This window comes from Anabrus simplex, chromosome 3, assembly GCF_040414725.1.
Source record: "Anabrus simplex isolate iqAnaSimp1 chromosome 3, ASM4041472v1, whole genome shotgun sequence".
Lineage (NCBI taxonomy): Eukaryota > Metazoa > Arthropoda > Insecta > Orthoptera > Tettigoniidae > Anabrus > Anabrus simplex.
The window spans coordinates 296,285,501-296,302,108 of NC_090267.1; the positions used below are offsets into that span (position 1 = coordinate 296,285,501).

General features: G+C 40.1%; 1 protein-coding gene across 1 annotated transcript in view; it reads right to left on the reverse strand.

The window, feature by feature from the left end:
• The window catches only part of LOC136867245 (carbonic anhydrase 2), a 234,326-nt gene that overhangs the window by 40,305 nt on the left and 177,413 nt on the right, over positions 1–16,608 (reverse strand). Inside the window, exon 4 of the mRNA XM_067144384.2 lies at positions 3,601–3,768. Coding sequence (XP_067000485.2) covers positions 3,601–3,768 — 168 coding nt within the window. The remainder of the gene's footprint in view (positions 1–3,600; positions 3,769–16,608) is intronic.

Sequence of the window (16,608 nt, forward strand, 5' to 3'; positions counted from 1 at the left end):
TGAGCAAGGTGATGATTTACTGAATCAAATGAATGACATGGAAGGATATATGGATGTTCCACATGACTTGAATATTGTCAGCAAATAATGGAGTGGCAACACATGATACTACCAACAAGAATTAAATTCAAATAGATATTTTCAGTTCACAAGACTATGGTGTCTGTGTTTAGAGGCTTACTGGTGGGACTTCATGCTGCAATTAAAACCTTAAATTCAGTTATGTATTGTCAGACTTGAAGGAACAGGTCCATGCAATTTAGAATAAGGGCTGTGCCTACTATCTATGACAATTTTGCTGTTTTACGGCAACACAAGGCCCACACTGCTTCCTAAATAAAAGTCTCATTAAATATGTTGGCTGGTAGCAATTATAAGATACCATACTTCTCCTTGTAGCACTGACTTTGCATCTAGTGACTACCATATCTACCTGCACCTGAAGAAGTTCCCTAAAGACAACTGATGCCATGCCATCAATGAAATAATAACAATGATACAAGAATGGCTTTGTTGCAGTAACAAACTTCTGTAACAAGTGTCAGCAGAAACTTACCACAAAGCTGGTATATATCAAGATGGTTCCTTAATGTGTGCTGAAGCCCACCCTCCAGATGAAGATGGGAAGCTGGAGGCAGGGGAGGGGGCTGAGAAGAAATATATGTAGAAGAACTGGGTTAGATCAAGAAAGAGCCAATCTTATTGAATACGGCAGTGTATGAAGATGAGATTTTCCTTTCGTATTTTCTTTCTCTTTCCCTTTCTTCCCACACACGTCTGACAATGTGTTTATTTTGTGTTCTGTTCAATGTTCGTATGTTTCTATATATGACTGGATTTCCACTTCTTGCTTGTTCCTTTCCATTACTTTTAATTGTTATAGTTACAGCATATTCTGTAGGATTCATTTTTATCCTATGTTATCTAAAAGATAAATTATGTTCATTTTCATACCTGGTGGTTACTAAAATATTCCCTTGTGTGACCCTTTTCCACTTATTCCATATGATTATATTTTGTTCATACAAAAGGTGTGACTCCCATGGCCTATCAATAATTATTTATATAGACATGTTTTAGTAACACTGAAGGATTGTTTTAAATTCCTTAAGAAAATCTATTTTAATCTATGTTAATAGAGAGTCATTTCTTTACACTCTATTTCATAATATACTGTGCATGAAGGTTTGCTACAGCAAACTCTTTCTATGCTCATTCCCTTGGTGTAACTACTGTGAGAAACAGATTCAAGTTAATTTAATTTACAAGTCATATAAAAATAATACATCATTCATTAAATATTCAGTTGCCTGGGAAATTTTAGTGATTGTGATAGCATTCAAAATGCGTTTTATAATATTAATGTTATTGGCTTTTACGTTCTACTAACTACCTTTTCATTTTTCGGAGATGCTGAGGTGCCAGAATTTAGTCCCACAAGAGTTCTTTTGCATGCTAGATAATCTACTGACACAAGGCTTACATATTTGAGCACCTTCAAATTCCACTGGACTGAGCCTGGATCGAGCCTGCCAAGTTGGGGTCAGAAGGCCAGTGCCTCAACCGTCTGAGCCACTGAGACCAGCCAATTTTAGACTTGTATAATGACTGTGTAACTAGATGGAAACTGTAATGCTGCAAAATGTTGACCTGCCTAAATGAACGTGAGCATACCTACAGGTATGAAATGAATGGCACTCCACTGAAGGTTCTTACTCAGGTCAAAGATCTTGCAATAATTCATGATAGCAAACTAAATTTCTCTCTTCATATAAACCAAGTTAAATCCTGTGCCATGAAGTCTCTTGGAATTTTTTTCAGATTTACTGAAATTTATGGCTTTAATGCACTTAAATTTTACTTCTGTACTTATGTTCTTCATATCATTGATTTCTACTTCCCCATCTGGCCTTCAGCTGCTCCCACAAATGTCAATAAAATTAACTGTGTATTCTCATTCTTTGTATACATTGTGAAAGCCTGTAACCCCATGAGACAGTATAGTATCAAAAAACTTCTGTTATATTTCAACATTTTGGACCTGAGTAAACATCTACAGCACACTGATCTCTGCTTTCTTCACAGAATTGTCAATGGTACTCTTAAATGCACATCTTTGTTACCTCATTTCCCGTTACAGGTTTATCCACGTAGGATCTGAAATAGACCACTATTCCATATTCCTCATGTGTGTCTAACGCTCCAGCTAAAGCTCCATATTCTATTGCCTTCCCACAACAGCAAATGCCCTGCATGAAACTGACATATTAAATCCCTATTATCTTCAAAGGGTAGAGAAAGGTCCACCTATTCAGTACCAATTAGATTAGTGTTATTATCTTTTATTAATGTTGGTACTAGTTTCGACCTTGTTATATTAGGTCATCTTCAGCCATGATCAAAATTGGAAATAGCATGCATGCATGTATATATGAGCACCAATAAAATATTACAATTGGTATGTCTTAATTTATATTACACTGTGTTGAGAACACATGTAACCCTTATCTAAACTGATGTTGTTATACACATGTCTGAAGTGCAATGGGGTATCTTGTCTTCATTGGTAAGTAAAGTCTTCATCCGAAATAGTGTGGATAAAATACCAGACTACACATTTAAAATATAGAATTAAAATAACACATTAAAACTGTTGTTACTGGTGCTGTTGAACTATGCCATTGTCCTTATAATAAACAAGTATTCTTGAGTCTTGAATTGATCCTGGAGCTCATAATTCATCGTTTATGTGTGTTGTGGACCCATTTGCTTCACAAATTATGCCTTAACAAATAGAGTGTATGGTAACAGTTTATATAGCATTAAAGGGGACATTCACAACTTAAATGAGTGGCCTTTCCATCTGATGAAATGATCTTTGTTAGAATTCAATGTGAAGTGAATGTCTCCATGCTCCTCATAGTTTATGTGCACTCGACAGGGACACCAACAGCAAACTAACACTTCTTCAAAACCAAACTGAATTGTATACTCAAGGGGTAAAAGGAGTAAGCTCTCGGTTCTCTGTTGACAATCTGGCCAAAACATTGTTAATGACATAGAAGTTATTATTCGGTATATGTTTTCACCCCCTGTTATTTATTTAATTTCTAATGAATTTGTTAATATTAAGTCCCTTCTTTGTTAATTTTATTGTTTTTTCTTACTGCTAATGTTTGATATTGTTATAGAACCAGTGTAAAATGGAATATTTCATACCTGAATCTATTACTAATAAATAAAAAACAAACAAAAAATAAACCACATAGGTACAAAATATTGGGTTGTCTGGAAAGTTTCTGATGGAAAATGTTTGAAGACATTTTATAGTAGGTCTACAGACCAGACAATTTAGAATTTTGGAAATAACTACACTCTTCATTAGTTTATGTTCAAAAATACAACAAAAAGCTAAATCTGACCATTATCATTAACCTGTTTTTAAACTAGTTCATTTCAGTTACTGCTAATTTGGTAAATATTATTTAGACTTCATGACTGGAAAACAGGCTGTGGATTTTCGATAACAAATATTTAACAAACTTTCAAATATTTACATGAAACACATTCTCCACCTTAATATATTACATTGGTACTTACTGGTATGTCCTGTGTTTGTTAGTGTCATATTATGAGGCTGTTTCCAATAGCCCTCCCAGTTGAGCTCTTCAGCAACTATGAGCCTCAACATGGCAGATGTGTCGAGGTCGATTGGAGACTGGCTGTAACCTGCACATGACGGGAAGTCTAGACCCCATATGTCTGGACCTGCAACATCACAACAAAATCTTTTCAATATAACTAGAAAATAAAGAAAGAGCAAATTGTTGCTAGTAACTGATGCTATATATTCAGCATATCTGAGCTTTTTTCTGAAATTACTAATTTTCAAGTACGTTGTGAGTAGATTTACTGCTTGTATAACTTCTTCTAATGTTGAAAGCAATACTGGAATAATACATCTCAGTTTACTAGCAGCCATTTTAGTCAGTACCTTAAATTTTCTTCCCCCTGTGGGTGGGAGCAGTAATATAACATCCACGGTATCCCCTGTCTGCCAAAAGACACAATCTTTCCTATCCAACCTCTCTAGGTCAACTCTTGTTCTTTTCTAATATGGACAATATTAGGTTTCCAAAGCCTTTCATGGCGCTTGTCTTTCTTTTGTCTATACCTTGATTTTTTAAAGTATCAGGCCTCTTCCAGCTTTTCCTCTCTACCGAGCTCGATAGTTGCAGTTGCTTAAGTGCAGCCAGTATCCAGTAATCAGGAGATAGTGGGTTCAAGCCCCACTGTCGGCAGCCCTGAAGATGATTTTCCGTGGTTTCCCATTTTCACACCAGTCAAATGCCGGGGCTGTATCTTAATTAAGGCCATGGCCACTTCCTTCCAATTCCTAGGCCTTTCCTATCCCATCGTCGCCATAAGACCTATCTGTGTCGATGCGACGTAAAACAAATAGAAAAAAAAAAAGCTTTTCCTCTGATTGGTGTTAATAAATGATGGCTGCCCATCAATCAACAAATCTTCAATTTTCTCACTCATTTAACACAACTTTGTAAGAAATTCAGCTTAGGGAACTGAGAAATATTACATCCAATAAATTTTGGTAGATACACTGGTTATAGGACACACGCATGATGCGTTCTCTTTCTTGTATGTACTTTATGTACTAGGGGTACCTAGCGGAAGTGGGAAGGGCATGCTTGGTTTACCTGGAAAAACAAGATTTCTACTTCTGGTGAGGCATGGCTCTGAGGTTCACTCAGCCTACACCAAAAGTGAGAAGCAAGTTAAATCCTGGGGGCATAGGCAATTAGTTAATTTGCAGTTTCTTTCCATAAATAATATATAATAACTAAGCTCATGTGTCCATGATTTGCTACAGAATTCTACAAAGTATGTGGAAATGTAGGTAAAATACTATACACGTTGTGAGTAAGATTTCATTAGATTGCATTGCTCTTAGCGTTACCCAAGAAACACTACAGGGAGGTTGCCGTATGTCATTTTTCATGTAAAGTCTGGGCTGGAGAGTTTTCATTATAATGATAGGCCTCATGTTCTACTGCCTGTTACAGTCGAGTTTGGGAGTTTAGATCATAATGGCAGGTCCCTTTGTCTACTGCCAGTCACAAGTTGGGGAGCTTCTATTTAAAGGCAGGCCCTGTTGCCTACTGCCAGTCACATTGAGTTGCAGTGTGTTCATTATAATGGCAAGCCCTCTTGCCTACTACTGGTCACACTCGACTTTGGAAGTTCTCATTATAATGGCCGGGTCCCTTGCCTACAGCCAGTTACAATTAAGTTGTGTAGTTGCCTACTGCCATTCAAACTATGTTGCCCAAGGTGGTTGTTTAAGTCATGATCGAGTTGGGGAGTTTTTATCATAATGACAACTACAGGTTTCCCATTTTCGCACCAGGAAAATGCTGGGGCTGTAGCCTACCTTAATTAAGGCCACGGCCACTTCTAGGCCTTTCCTGTCCACTTGCGCCATAAAACCTGTCTGTGTCTGTGTGACGTAAAGCAACTTGTGTGTGTATATATATCTGTGATGGCTAATCTCAAGAGCCACTGGATGGATTTTTGTGCGGTTTTCACCATTCTGTTAAGATTTCTTGAAAAAAGATCTATGTAGACTATAGGAAAATTCATCTGTGATGAAAGGAAGCCAAGCAGTAATGGTTTCAGTGAAGAATGTCAAAGAAACAACGGCAGTTAATGATATATCTATACTATGAGGGTAAGAATATTGTTCACCATAAATCACCGATCCGGCCGGGAATTGAAGTCGGGGTTCTCTGAACCGAAGACCACTACGCTGAATATTTATCCACGGAGTCGGACAACGGCACTGATGCTCGAGCATTACAGTAAGGTAGCATTAACACATTCGACAGATGGGGCCACAGTGTATGCTTAAGTGGGAAAATTAGGTAAAACCCAGAGCAACATAGGGAGGTACAGACGTGCACATTAATGGTGTCCCGATATAAACAATCAACACTGCCCCACTCCAGTACTGAAAAGAAGGGGAGAGAGTGAAGGGGTAGTGTTGAAGGCCAATCCAGTACAAAACATTGGGGAAGGGAGTGAAGGGGTAGCGTCGAAGGCACAATGACTCACCTTCTCGCTTAACGCATTGCTGCATGGACTGCATGCAGACTGCCCGCTACAAGACTTCGTTGTGATCGAAATGGGCACAGTGGCGAATGTATTGAAGTACAGCATTAGGTTACCTATTCGTCCGGCCCCGCGGTGTACGCGGCCGCCCCGGCTTCGATTCCCGGCCGGGTCAGGGGGTTTTAATTGATTTCATGCCAAACATTTTAAGACATGTCATGAATTTTAAGGTTGCCTATTTTCCGAAAAAAGCTGAAGATGACGCAAGTCCGCGTCGAAACTAGTCCTGTGAAATTTAATATGTTGTAATTGAATAACAGCATTAAAATTGTATTGAATAGTGGAAATATCAAGTTTATTTATTGTAATGATTAATATCTCTGGCCTGGGGACTGCGTGTTTGTGTCGTCCTTAACGTTCCTCACATTCAACACTCAACACTTCCGCAATTCCAATTACATGCAGGTTCATCATATATTGTGCAAGTAGGGGCAAAAGAACTCTATAGGTCGACGCCCCGAACAAATAGCATTTTAACATAAAATAATTAAAAAGTAGCCTACTCTGTTAATTACAGTATTAAGAGGTAAAGGAGGTTTTTAACCGAAAAGTATTTTATACTAGTTAGGAATATTTTGTAGCTGCGTTATATCGGGTCTACCAATCCTTCTTCACCTCGTTCTTGCCATATTTCTATCAATCTCCAAACTGTCTTAAGATTGCATGGTATTGCTTGTGCTATTGTTTGGGGGACCATGTGAGCCTCTCACATGCCAATAACACGTCTTCGATTCATTTGTGATATGATAGGAGCCATCTTATTACAATGTTACAGTATAACGCCGGAATACATACACTGTGTATTCAGCACTGCCTGTTCACTCCCTTACCCTCCTTTTCAGTACTGGAGTGGGGCAGTGTTGATTGTTTATGTCGGGACACCATTAATGTGCGTGCCTGTACTATTGCTAAAGACGAGGTATTTTTGAATAAGATTGGCGATTTAAACAATTGTGGAATTTGATAACAGGCGGAGACGCCTGCAGATGAAAAGAGTAAGTAAATATTATATCGTAGGACTTATTTACTGCAGAGTTCATCACATGGAAAGTCAAAGTAAGCAAATAATTTCCGGATGCTTGTGATCAAGCTAATTAAGACGGTTGGTTCACTACGTTTGTACCAACTCATCCTGTGTCTGTGTGTGAAAAGCTTTAAGTTACCCACGATCCGAGTACCCTGGTCTAAACAATACGGCGATACAGATGTTCCTTATTCGGATAAGCAAAACAAAAGCTTTCATTTCATGTAACAAGAACGTTGCTCCTCCATGTATCATCTATGTTGCACAATAAATATGTCATAATCTACTATCATCACCCATCTCCACCATTTTCAGTTTTCATATACTAGAGATGCCGATGCTGTGTATCACTTCGATCTCACACATACCTAGTACCGGTACCGTAAATTTACAGCGTGTATAAAAGATACCGAGGGACAACGATTTGCCTTCAGCCAAAAAACATGCGAAAACATTTAGATCCGTGAAATGATTAGAATATATAGAGGACAAACATTTTTATGACCCCCAAAGAACAGTGCCATAAAATTCGGCGACTTCTTTCCATAGTAGTTCCTTCTCAGTGGGCTGTCGAAGGTCGCCCTGTTTACGATTAAATACATTACCGTGCGTGTATCATATGGTTCAAGGCATGTCGTTGAAGACATTCTTAACCTTGGGCATTCGTTATGATATGTCCCTGCCTACGATTCAAACATAAACTTCGAAAATTCAGACTTTTTTTCTTGCTAGTTGCTTTACGTCACACCGACACTGATAGGTCTTATGGCGACAACGGGATAGGAAAGGCCTAGGAGTTGGAAGGAAGCGGCCGTGGCCTTAATTAAGGTACAGCCCCAGCATTTTCCTGGTGTGAAAATGGGAAACCACGGAAAACCATCTTCAAGGCTGCCGACAGTGGGATTCGAACCCACTGTCTCCCGGATGCAAGCTCACAGCCGCGAGCCCCTGACCGCACGGCCAACTCGCCCGGTAATTCAGAAGTTAAGTATGATGAAAAAATGAAAATCCGCAGCCTGTTTCCAGTCATTCGACCGGAGTATCCGGAGGAAAACCTGCCCCGCTTCCTTTTTGTCCAGCACAAATCTCATATGGAGTGACCGGGATTTGAACCTCAGAACCCTGCGGTGAGAGGCAGGCGCGCTACCGCCTGAGCCACGGAGGGTCAAATTAAGTATGATAATTACAGAATTACAACACATTCATTCAACAGTCGATGATCTAACAACGCTACGTACGAAACAAAATTCTAATTTTACAGGAGAAAAATAGCCAGCCAAAATAAATCAACAGCTTAGAGACTGGTCAATCTTGCTCCTATCACTGTTGTCGGGATAAAACTAGGGGTACAAATTTTATCGTTAGCCATTTACGAAATGACTTACCATTGTTTTCTCGTTACAACCCTAGGAAAATAACTACAATAATATGTTACCTTCCAGAAACTGTGCCCGTTTTGTTAGCAATTAAGTCTTAGGTTCTTATAATTATCGTGTCGTCGTATTGAGTGAAGCTATAGATTCGTCATCTTAACCCAACCAGTTGTATCATGGGTTAAAAATGGTGCTAATCGAAGGGTAAAATCGAAACGTAAAATAACATAAATGAAATTAGGAGTTGTGATGGTTATTAAGAGGAAGGACAACTGAGGAACAATTCTTTCTTAACTTAGAGGGGAATAATAAAAGAGATCCGAGATCCGACCCTTTGATAAGTGAGGGTACCTATCGGAAAAAAGAAAGGGAAGGGCCACGAATGACATGAAAATGAGAAACCCCCTACGCCTGGCAAATATAATTCCATCGGGGTCGGAAGAGCACGAGGGTTGTTTAAGGGAGGTCGAATAGGGAAGGTGAAATTGAGGAACCGGGCACAAGTAAGTACCAGCTACGCCAGACTCACCTAACGCACCGTGGTCAGCAACTCCGATGCCAAGTTCAGCACACTTCGGGGTTTAACTCGCTTCTTCAACATTTACGACAGGCAGGGGATACTGTGGGTGGTATTCTACGTCCGCACCCTCTGCGGGGTGTGCAAGAAAAAGAAAAACGTTTAAAAGTGTATGAAATGTGACACACGATATTTTGCATTGAAGTAACTCTGCTTGTTATTTTAAAACTGAGAATGTTTTCCACTCACTTACGTAACGTAACGTCAAAATACTAGGAAATCAAAGTCTATCCACGTTGAGTGTAATTTAATTGATGGACAGCCTAAAACAATACCAAAACATGGCGGTAGGTTGTCACTATTGTAATGGACGCAGGGTTTTGAGGGCTTCATAGACCTAGGCCCTACTTATGAGATATATATGACAAGTGTCACATCCAATTGTGGAAATTTCATTAACAATGTTATTGGCTTTACGTCCCACTAACTGCTTTTACAGTTTTCGGAGACGCCGAGGTACCGGAATGAAATCTTGCAGGAATTCTTTTACGTGCCAGTAAATCTACCGACACGAGGCTGATGTATTTGAGCACCTTCATGAGCCAGGATCGAACCTGCCACGTTGGGGTCGGAAGGCTTACGCGCCTCAACCGTCTGAGCCATTCAGCCCGGCTGGAATTAAATCCACTGGTTCACTTTTCTCCGTGGTGTAGTGGTAGCGTGCCTGCCTCTTACCCGGAGGCCCCGGGTTCGATTCCCGGCCAGGACAGAGATTTTTACCTGGACCGGAGGGCTGGTTCGAGGTCCACTCAGCCTACGTGATTAGAATTGAGGAGCCATCTGACGGTAAGATAGCGTCCTAGTGCTGGGGACGGAGCAGAGCGGAGCGGAGCAGTTGTTGTGACGTCATCACCCGGTAGTACCGAGTGAATGTCCTGACGCGGGACGTTTAAACACGTTATAGGTATGGCACTGCGGAGGTATTGCATCCCACTACTAATACCCTTCTCTCACAACGTAACAACTGTAACTAACTGCATATATATTCACTATAATTGTTATATACGTAACTGCTAGGGAGTAGGAGGTAGTATGTGGAATAAATGTTAGTAACTCGTATAGTTAACTCATTCGAATAGTGAAACAAAGTATGGCGCATACCTACCGAAAGGGTTTGTATACAAGGGGATTGGAAGTTAACAGAAAAGTAATGTATTAACAATTAATGAGAAGAATAACCTGAATATAAAGAATCTTATCAGAATATTATGAAAAACACTGACATAATTTCATCTATAGGATGTAATTACGTAAATGAACGTTGACTGGAATGTCCTTCTTAGCAAATGTGATTACAAAACATATCTGACAACATACTACTACACGTCCCAATGCTAAACAGCTATCAGTAGAATGCTTCTATAAAAAACAGTTATTATATATTATATTATATTATATTATATTATATTATATTATATTATATTATATTATATTATATTATATTATATTATATTATATTATATTATATTACATTATATTTGATGTGCCACCACCCGTCGCGTATGTGCGGCCACAAAATTTGCATTTTGCGTGTTTCCTATTATCAGTGATGTCAAAAAACTGCCAGGCATCCGACGGTTTTCGTGGCATTTGTGGAACAACGTTCTGTAAAAATGTCTTTAAATTCCTTTAAATGTTCTAAAAATATAACTACTATCTACGAATATGTTTAAATATCACACTAACACCAAAAATATAATCTAACAGACTTTACATTATCTACAAAACATAACAAGCGTAGGAAATATATACGTACATTCGAAACACACAGATTGAAGACAGGTACTTTCGTACGTGTGTTGTGCGCTACACTGTGCTCAGGTCCTCCGCGAGTACTCGCAGTTGTAAGCGGAGGGGATCGGTGGTGCGCTCCACCGCTACAACCGGATTACTCATCGGTATTACTCGCTCCGTCCCCACCGCTATAGCGTCCCCGATCTAGAAAGCCAAGAATAACGGCCGAGAGTATCCATCGTGCTGACCACACGACACCTCGTAATCTGCAGGCCTTCGGGCTGAGCAGCGGTCGCTTCGTAGGCCAAGGCCTTTCAAGGGAGTGATGGGACATTCGATTCATTTTACTGAATCGATTAATTTTTGATTCTGTTCACGTTACTGAATCCATACAGTGATCCGATTCACGGCACATTAGAGTCACCGCTCCTACTGCATTTGTGTAGTATGTAATGGTAAGACAGCAGCAACAGCATTCAGTACTCGCAGCTGCCATCTGGTCTTCATACTATGAACTCCTTTCTTAGAAAATCATTCTAGTCACTCTAATACATCGAAGGTTTCCGGCGACGAAGGATGGGAAAGGTCCTGGATTAGGAAGGTAGCAGCCATGGCCTTAATTAAGGTACAGTCCCAGGATTTCCTGGTGTAAACATGGGGAAACTACGGAAAACCATCTTAACGGCTGCCGACAGTGGGATTCGAACCCATCATCCCCCGAATTCAAGCGCATAGCTACGCGGTACTAACCGCACGTCCAACTCGCTAAGTCATTGTTGAAAATATGTACTGTATTTTTCTATCAGCAGAGGATTTTTTTAAAACGACATATTTTGTATAGGCTACCCGAGATGTGCAGTAGCCCACTGCTTTTCTGGTTCAACATACTGTTGGTTAAGTTATTGCGTCAGTCGGCTCACTTACTGTCCACATATTATTGAAGTCTTGTGCAACGATGTGACATACGAACTGAGACAATACTGAGCCGTTCTTCCCAACATAAAACAGGTAATTTTGAATGGTCATAGGTAGAGGCATGATTTTTTCGCATTAACGATAAACACGACAAAAAATATTTTGAAGTGATTTTGCGATATCTTTACGAATCATATGTTTCTGGTTAAGAAAATATGGATATTGTGTTCGCGAATTAAAGCGAATTAAAGCGATAAGGCCATTGTAAAGCGAAATTCAATTATTTCGCGATAAGCGCGATATATTTTTTTTTTTGCTAGGGGCTTTACGTCGCACCGACACAGATAGGTCTTACGGCGACGATGGGATAGGAAAGGCCTAGGAGTTGGAAGGAAGCGGCCGTGGCCTTAATTAAGGTACAGCCCCAGCATTTGCCTGGTGTGAAAATGGGAAACCACGGAAAACCATCTTCAGGGCTGCCGATAGTGGGATTCGAACCTACTATCTCCCGGATGCAAGCTCACAGCCGCGCGCCTCTACGCGCACGGCCAACTCGCCCGGTGGGCGCGATATTACAGCGAAATCTATAGTGAATAACGAACTTGACATTTTGTTCCAAGATTATGTATGGAGAGAAAAGGAAGAACGGACAAAGATTCATCGACAGGAAAGAAATATGTTATCATATCATTAATGTTCTGGAAAATCTCTTTAAGACATGGCATCAAAGAAAAAGGGTTGGCACCAGGCTTCTTGCCAAACGAAATGTTTGGAATGTTGTTCTTGTGGTGGCTGGTAATCCCACCCCAATCTGTCTCCTCACGGCATTGTGCAATCCTGGAATCCGTAATGACGGCTACAAGCAGCACAATTGACTGGTGTATTTCGGCTTCTTGGTCAGGTAAAATTAAGAAAGTGATCACAAACAGTAGCGAAGATGGGTCGCTCGACAAGTGTTACGGTGCACAGCAGAGGTAAACAGTTTGCGAGTGAAGGTTTATACGTTTCGGAAAGCAATATTTTAATGTGTAAATTATTTAATGTTCGTATCGAGTGGGAGAAAAAAGATACTGTCTCAAAACATTGTTTTAAAAATAAGGAACATTCAGAACGTAAATTTAGCACTCGAACCGTGAAACAGCAGGCAACAATAGAACTCTCATTCGATATGCAAAAGTAAGCTAGTGTGAAAAAATAGAACGTATTCACGAAACAACAGCGATGCTACTCAAAGCCAACATCCCTCTGGAGAAGGTAGATGACCTTGCAGTCCGGAAATGGCTTCAAAAGTATGTACCAGGTATGTACAGTCTATCAATTAAACGTCCACAATCAAAGATCAGTGATAGTAATGAAACATTTAAAGATTAATTTTAGAATTTCATTAAAGCGAAATTAAAGCGATACGGCAATATCTAATTCGCGAAATAACGCGAAAATTAGTATCCTCGCGAAATCGTTCAAAAATTAATGCGAAAAAGTCATGCCTCTAGTCATGGGGATGACTCATAGTCATAGGGCAGGCTAGAGTCGAGTTTAATTAATTGTCAAATGTCAACTAAGTTATAATACTGAGAGTCATTAAACTAATAAATAGTATAACCTAATAGCCTACCTACTTACTAGCTACTTAAGAATTATGTTTTGACTACCTTTTTAACACTGAAAATAAATCCATCTATTATTTAAACCTCCCTGTAAGAAGAGGACAGTGAATGCCAGTGGGTATTATTTTCAAATGAGCTGAGCTCGGGAGTCCATTTAGCGTACGATTCTTTCAGTGTACCACGGCTATGTATGTATTGCTTCAGAGGAGCCCGGTTCTCCGCCAGTGTCCACTGTCCAGCGTACCGATAAGGAGCCGTGTGTATCTTGTGTCTCACTGAGCCGTGTTCGTTCACGATTCTTTCGGTGTACCATGGCTCACTGTATGTCTCGCTGCAGCGGAAGCTCCGCTCTCCGCGTGTCCAGTGAGCCGATAAGGAGCCGTGTGTATCATGTGTCTCACTGAGCCGCGCTCGTTCACGATTCTTTCGATGTGCCTTGATTCACTGTCTCGCTGCAGCGGAAGCTCGGCTCCCCGTCAACGTCCAGTGAGTGCGCCACTCAGCACTGTTCGCTGGGAGTAAGCTGAATCGTGTGCCGTGAGCTCGCCGTTCCTGTGAATCGATTCACTCGGGCACTTGAATGAATCGATACACTGCTTCGAATCATGCATTCAGTAGCCAACACTATTCAAGGAGTGCAGTGCCATTGGGTTTGGTTTGGTTTGGTTCGGTTCACTTTTCTTGTCTTCAAACAAAGTCGTACTGATTTACTTCAAAGTAGTTACTTATTGTAGGCCTAAATTGTTTTCGCGGTTACAATCTATATATATATAAAATAAGAGTTTTGTCTGTACATTGCTCAGAATTTGAAAATAATGGTATTTCTGTATCGTTCATGTCCATAGTAACAAGAAAATGCACTTTTTACTTTTCCGTAATTTCTGTCTGTCTGTCTGTCTGTCTGTCTGTCTGTCTGTCTGTCTGTCTGTCTGTCTGTCTGTCTGTCTGTCTGTCTGTCTGTCTGTCTGTATGTATGTACACGCATCACGAGAAAACGGTGAAGAGAATTTAATGAAAATCGGTATGTGAAGTCAGGAGATGAGCCTTTACAATCTAGGCTATAAATCATTTTTCTAACGCTGAGTGAAATGGTAGTTTAGGGGAAGGCCTAAAATTGAATTCTCAACTATTTATGTTATTAGTGGTCGTATTTTAAAGAAAATGGGTATGCAAAGTTGGGGAATAAGTTGCTACGATCTAGGCTATCAATAATTGTATTCACGCTGAGAAAAATGGTAGTTTAGGGGAAGGCCTAAAATATAATTCTCAAATATTGTTGTTATTAGTAGTCTTATCTTGATGAAAATCGGTATGCAAAGTCAGGAAATAAGTCGCTATAGTATAGGCTGTAAATTATTTTATTCACGCTGAGTGAAATGGTAGTTTAGGGGAATGCCTAAAATGGTGGTAAATTCTCAAATATTTCTTATTAAGAGGTGTAATCGATGAATGCTACATAACTAGGGTTATATAGTATTAAATTTCCTATTATTCATGTCTTATACATTGTTACCGTACTGGCTATGATCACAAAGATATTCATGATTTTGGATTTTTGTTACTAAGTCCATATCAGCGCCGAGTAACCAGAAATGGGTAAACAGTATTTAATGAAAATCGGTATGTAAAGTCGGAGAATAAGAAACTACAGTTTATGGTATAAAATATTTTACAAATCACAGAGTCGAAAGAAAACTAAATGTGAAGGCCTACAATATAGAAAGCTCATAACATTGATCAACAATAACATTACATTGACCATTTTTGTCGTGATGTGCTTTGTGTCATCTGTTGCCCTTCAACTCCGGTAGATAGGATTACTGCTGCATACCGAGTACTTTTTATTTTATTTACGTCGCACTGACATAGATAGGTTTTATGGCGACGATGGGATAGGAAAGGGCTAGGAGTGCCTTAGGCCTGGTGTGAAAATGGGAAACTACGGAATACCATCTTCAGCGCTGCCGACAATGGGGTTCGAATCCACTATCTCTCGGATGCAAGTTCACAGCTGCGCACCGCTAACCACACGGTCAACTCGCCCAGTCGTACAGAGTGTAACAGCCTGCCTGAATATTGATGGGAAGTAGCTGGGGAGTTAGATAACTTTCTTCTTTGGCATGACATTCCCCTGGTTTATAAATTTTCTGATACTACTGGTACGGAACACACTGGATCATCATAGCATTCGGGCTATTCAATCCCTACTCTGAGGCACTGATTGGAATGAACAGTGTGCATATTTAGCGGAATAATGGCAGTTGAGTGTTCATGGCAATCTGCGGCCTGGTCATCCCAGCTCTGGAACTTTGGACTATTAGACTGGCACCGCAATCTAACCGCAGCACTGTTCGTTAAAAGTGATAAAACGTGCGGCTTTCCATTTGATCGAGTATTTTATATGATAGCATTGCTTTTAATCGCTACATTGATACTTACGTTTTTGTAATGACCTATGTTGATTTCAGGTTAAGAAAACCACAAAGTCAGTCTTTCTGAGAATCCCGTAGCGAAGCACGGGTACATCAGCTAGTTTCTCATAGCAACGCCTATTACGCTCATTTCGTTTCATTTCTTTTATTCCTTCGTCATTCACTTTTCTCGTTTCAACTCTTTCTTTTGCACGTTTTTGCCGAATCCTAATCAACTTCCCCCCTCCCCCCATTATTAAATTTGTTATTCTATAGAACTGACCACTACATAGGGCTATTCGGAACGACAGCTAACCTCCAACTGAGCGCACGAGTCAACACAGCGCCATCTTATAACAGAGTATGCGTGTGACGTCACATATCTAGCACAAATTTCGCCTTATTTTGAAGCGCTATTTCATGAAACGACATTTCAGATTTTTTTTAACAGGTAGCCTCATCTTTTACCTGTCAATTGAGATATACACGTTCTACCCAAACACTAAAAGCGTCTTACAATTTTTATTTCCATGTACCCGTTGTCAAGGAACGTAAGTCCGACTCGTTGGCTGCATGTTCAGCTTACTGGCCTTCGGTTCAGAGGGTCCCGGGTTCGATTCCCCGCCTTGTCGGGGATTTTAATCGCTTCTGATTAATTCTTCTGGCTTGGGGACTGCGAATATTTGTCCGTCCCAACACTCTCCTCATCATATTCATACAACATACCACACTACCAATCACCACAGAAATACTCAATGGTGATTATATCCCTACCGAGCTC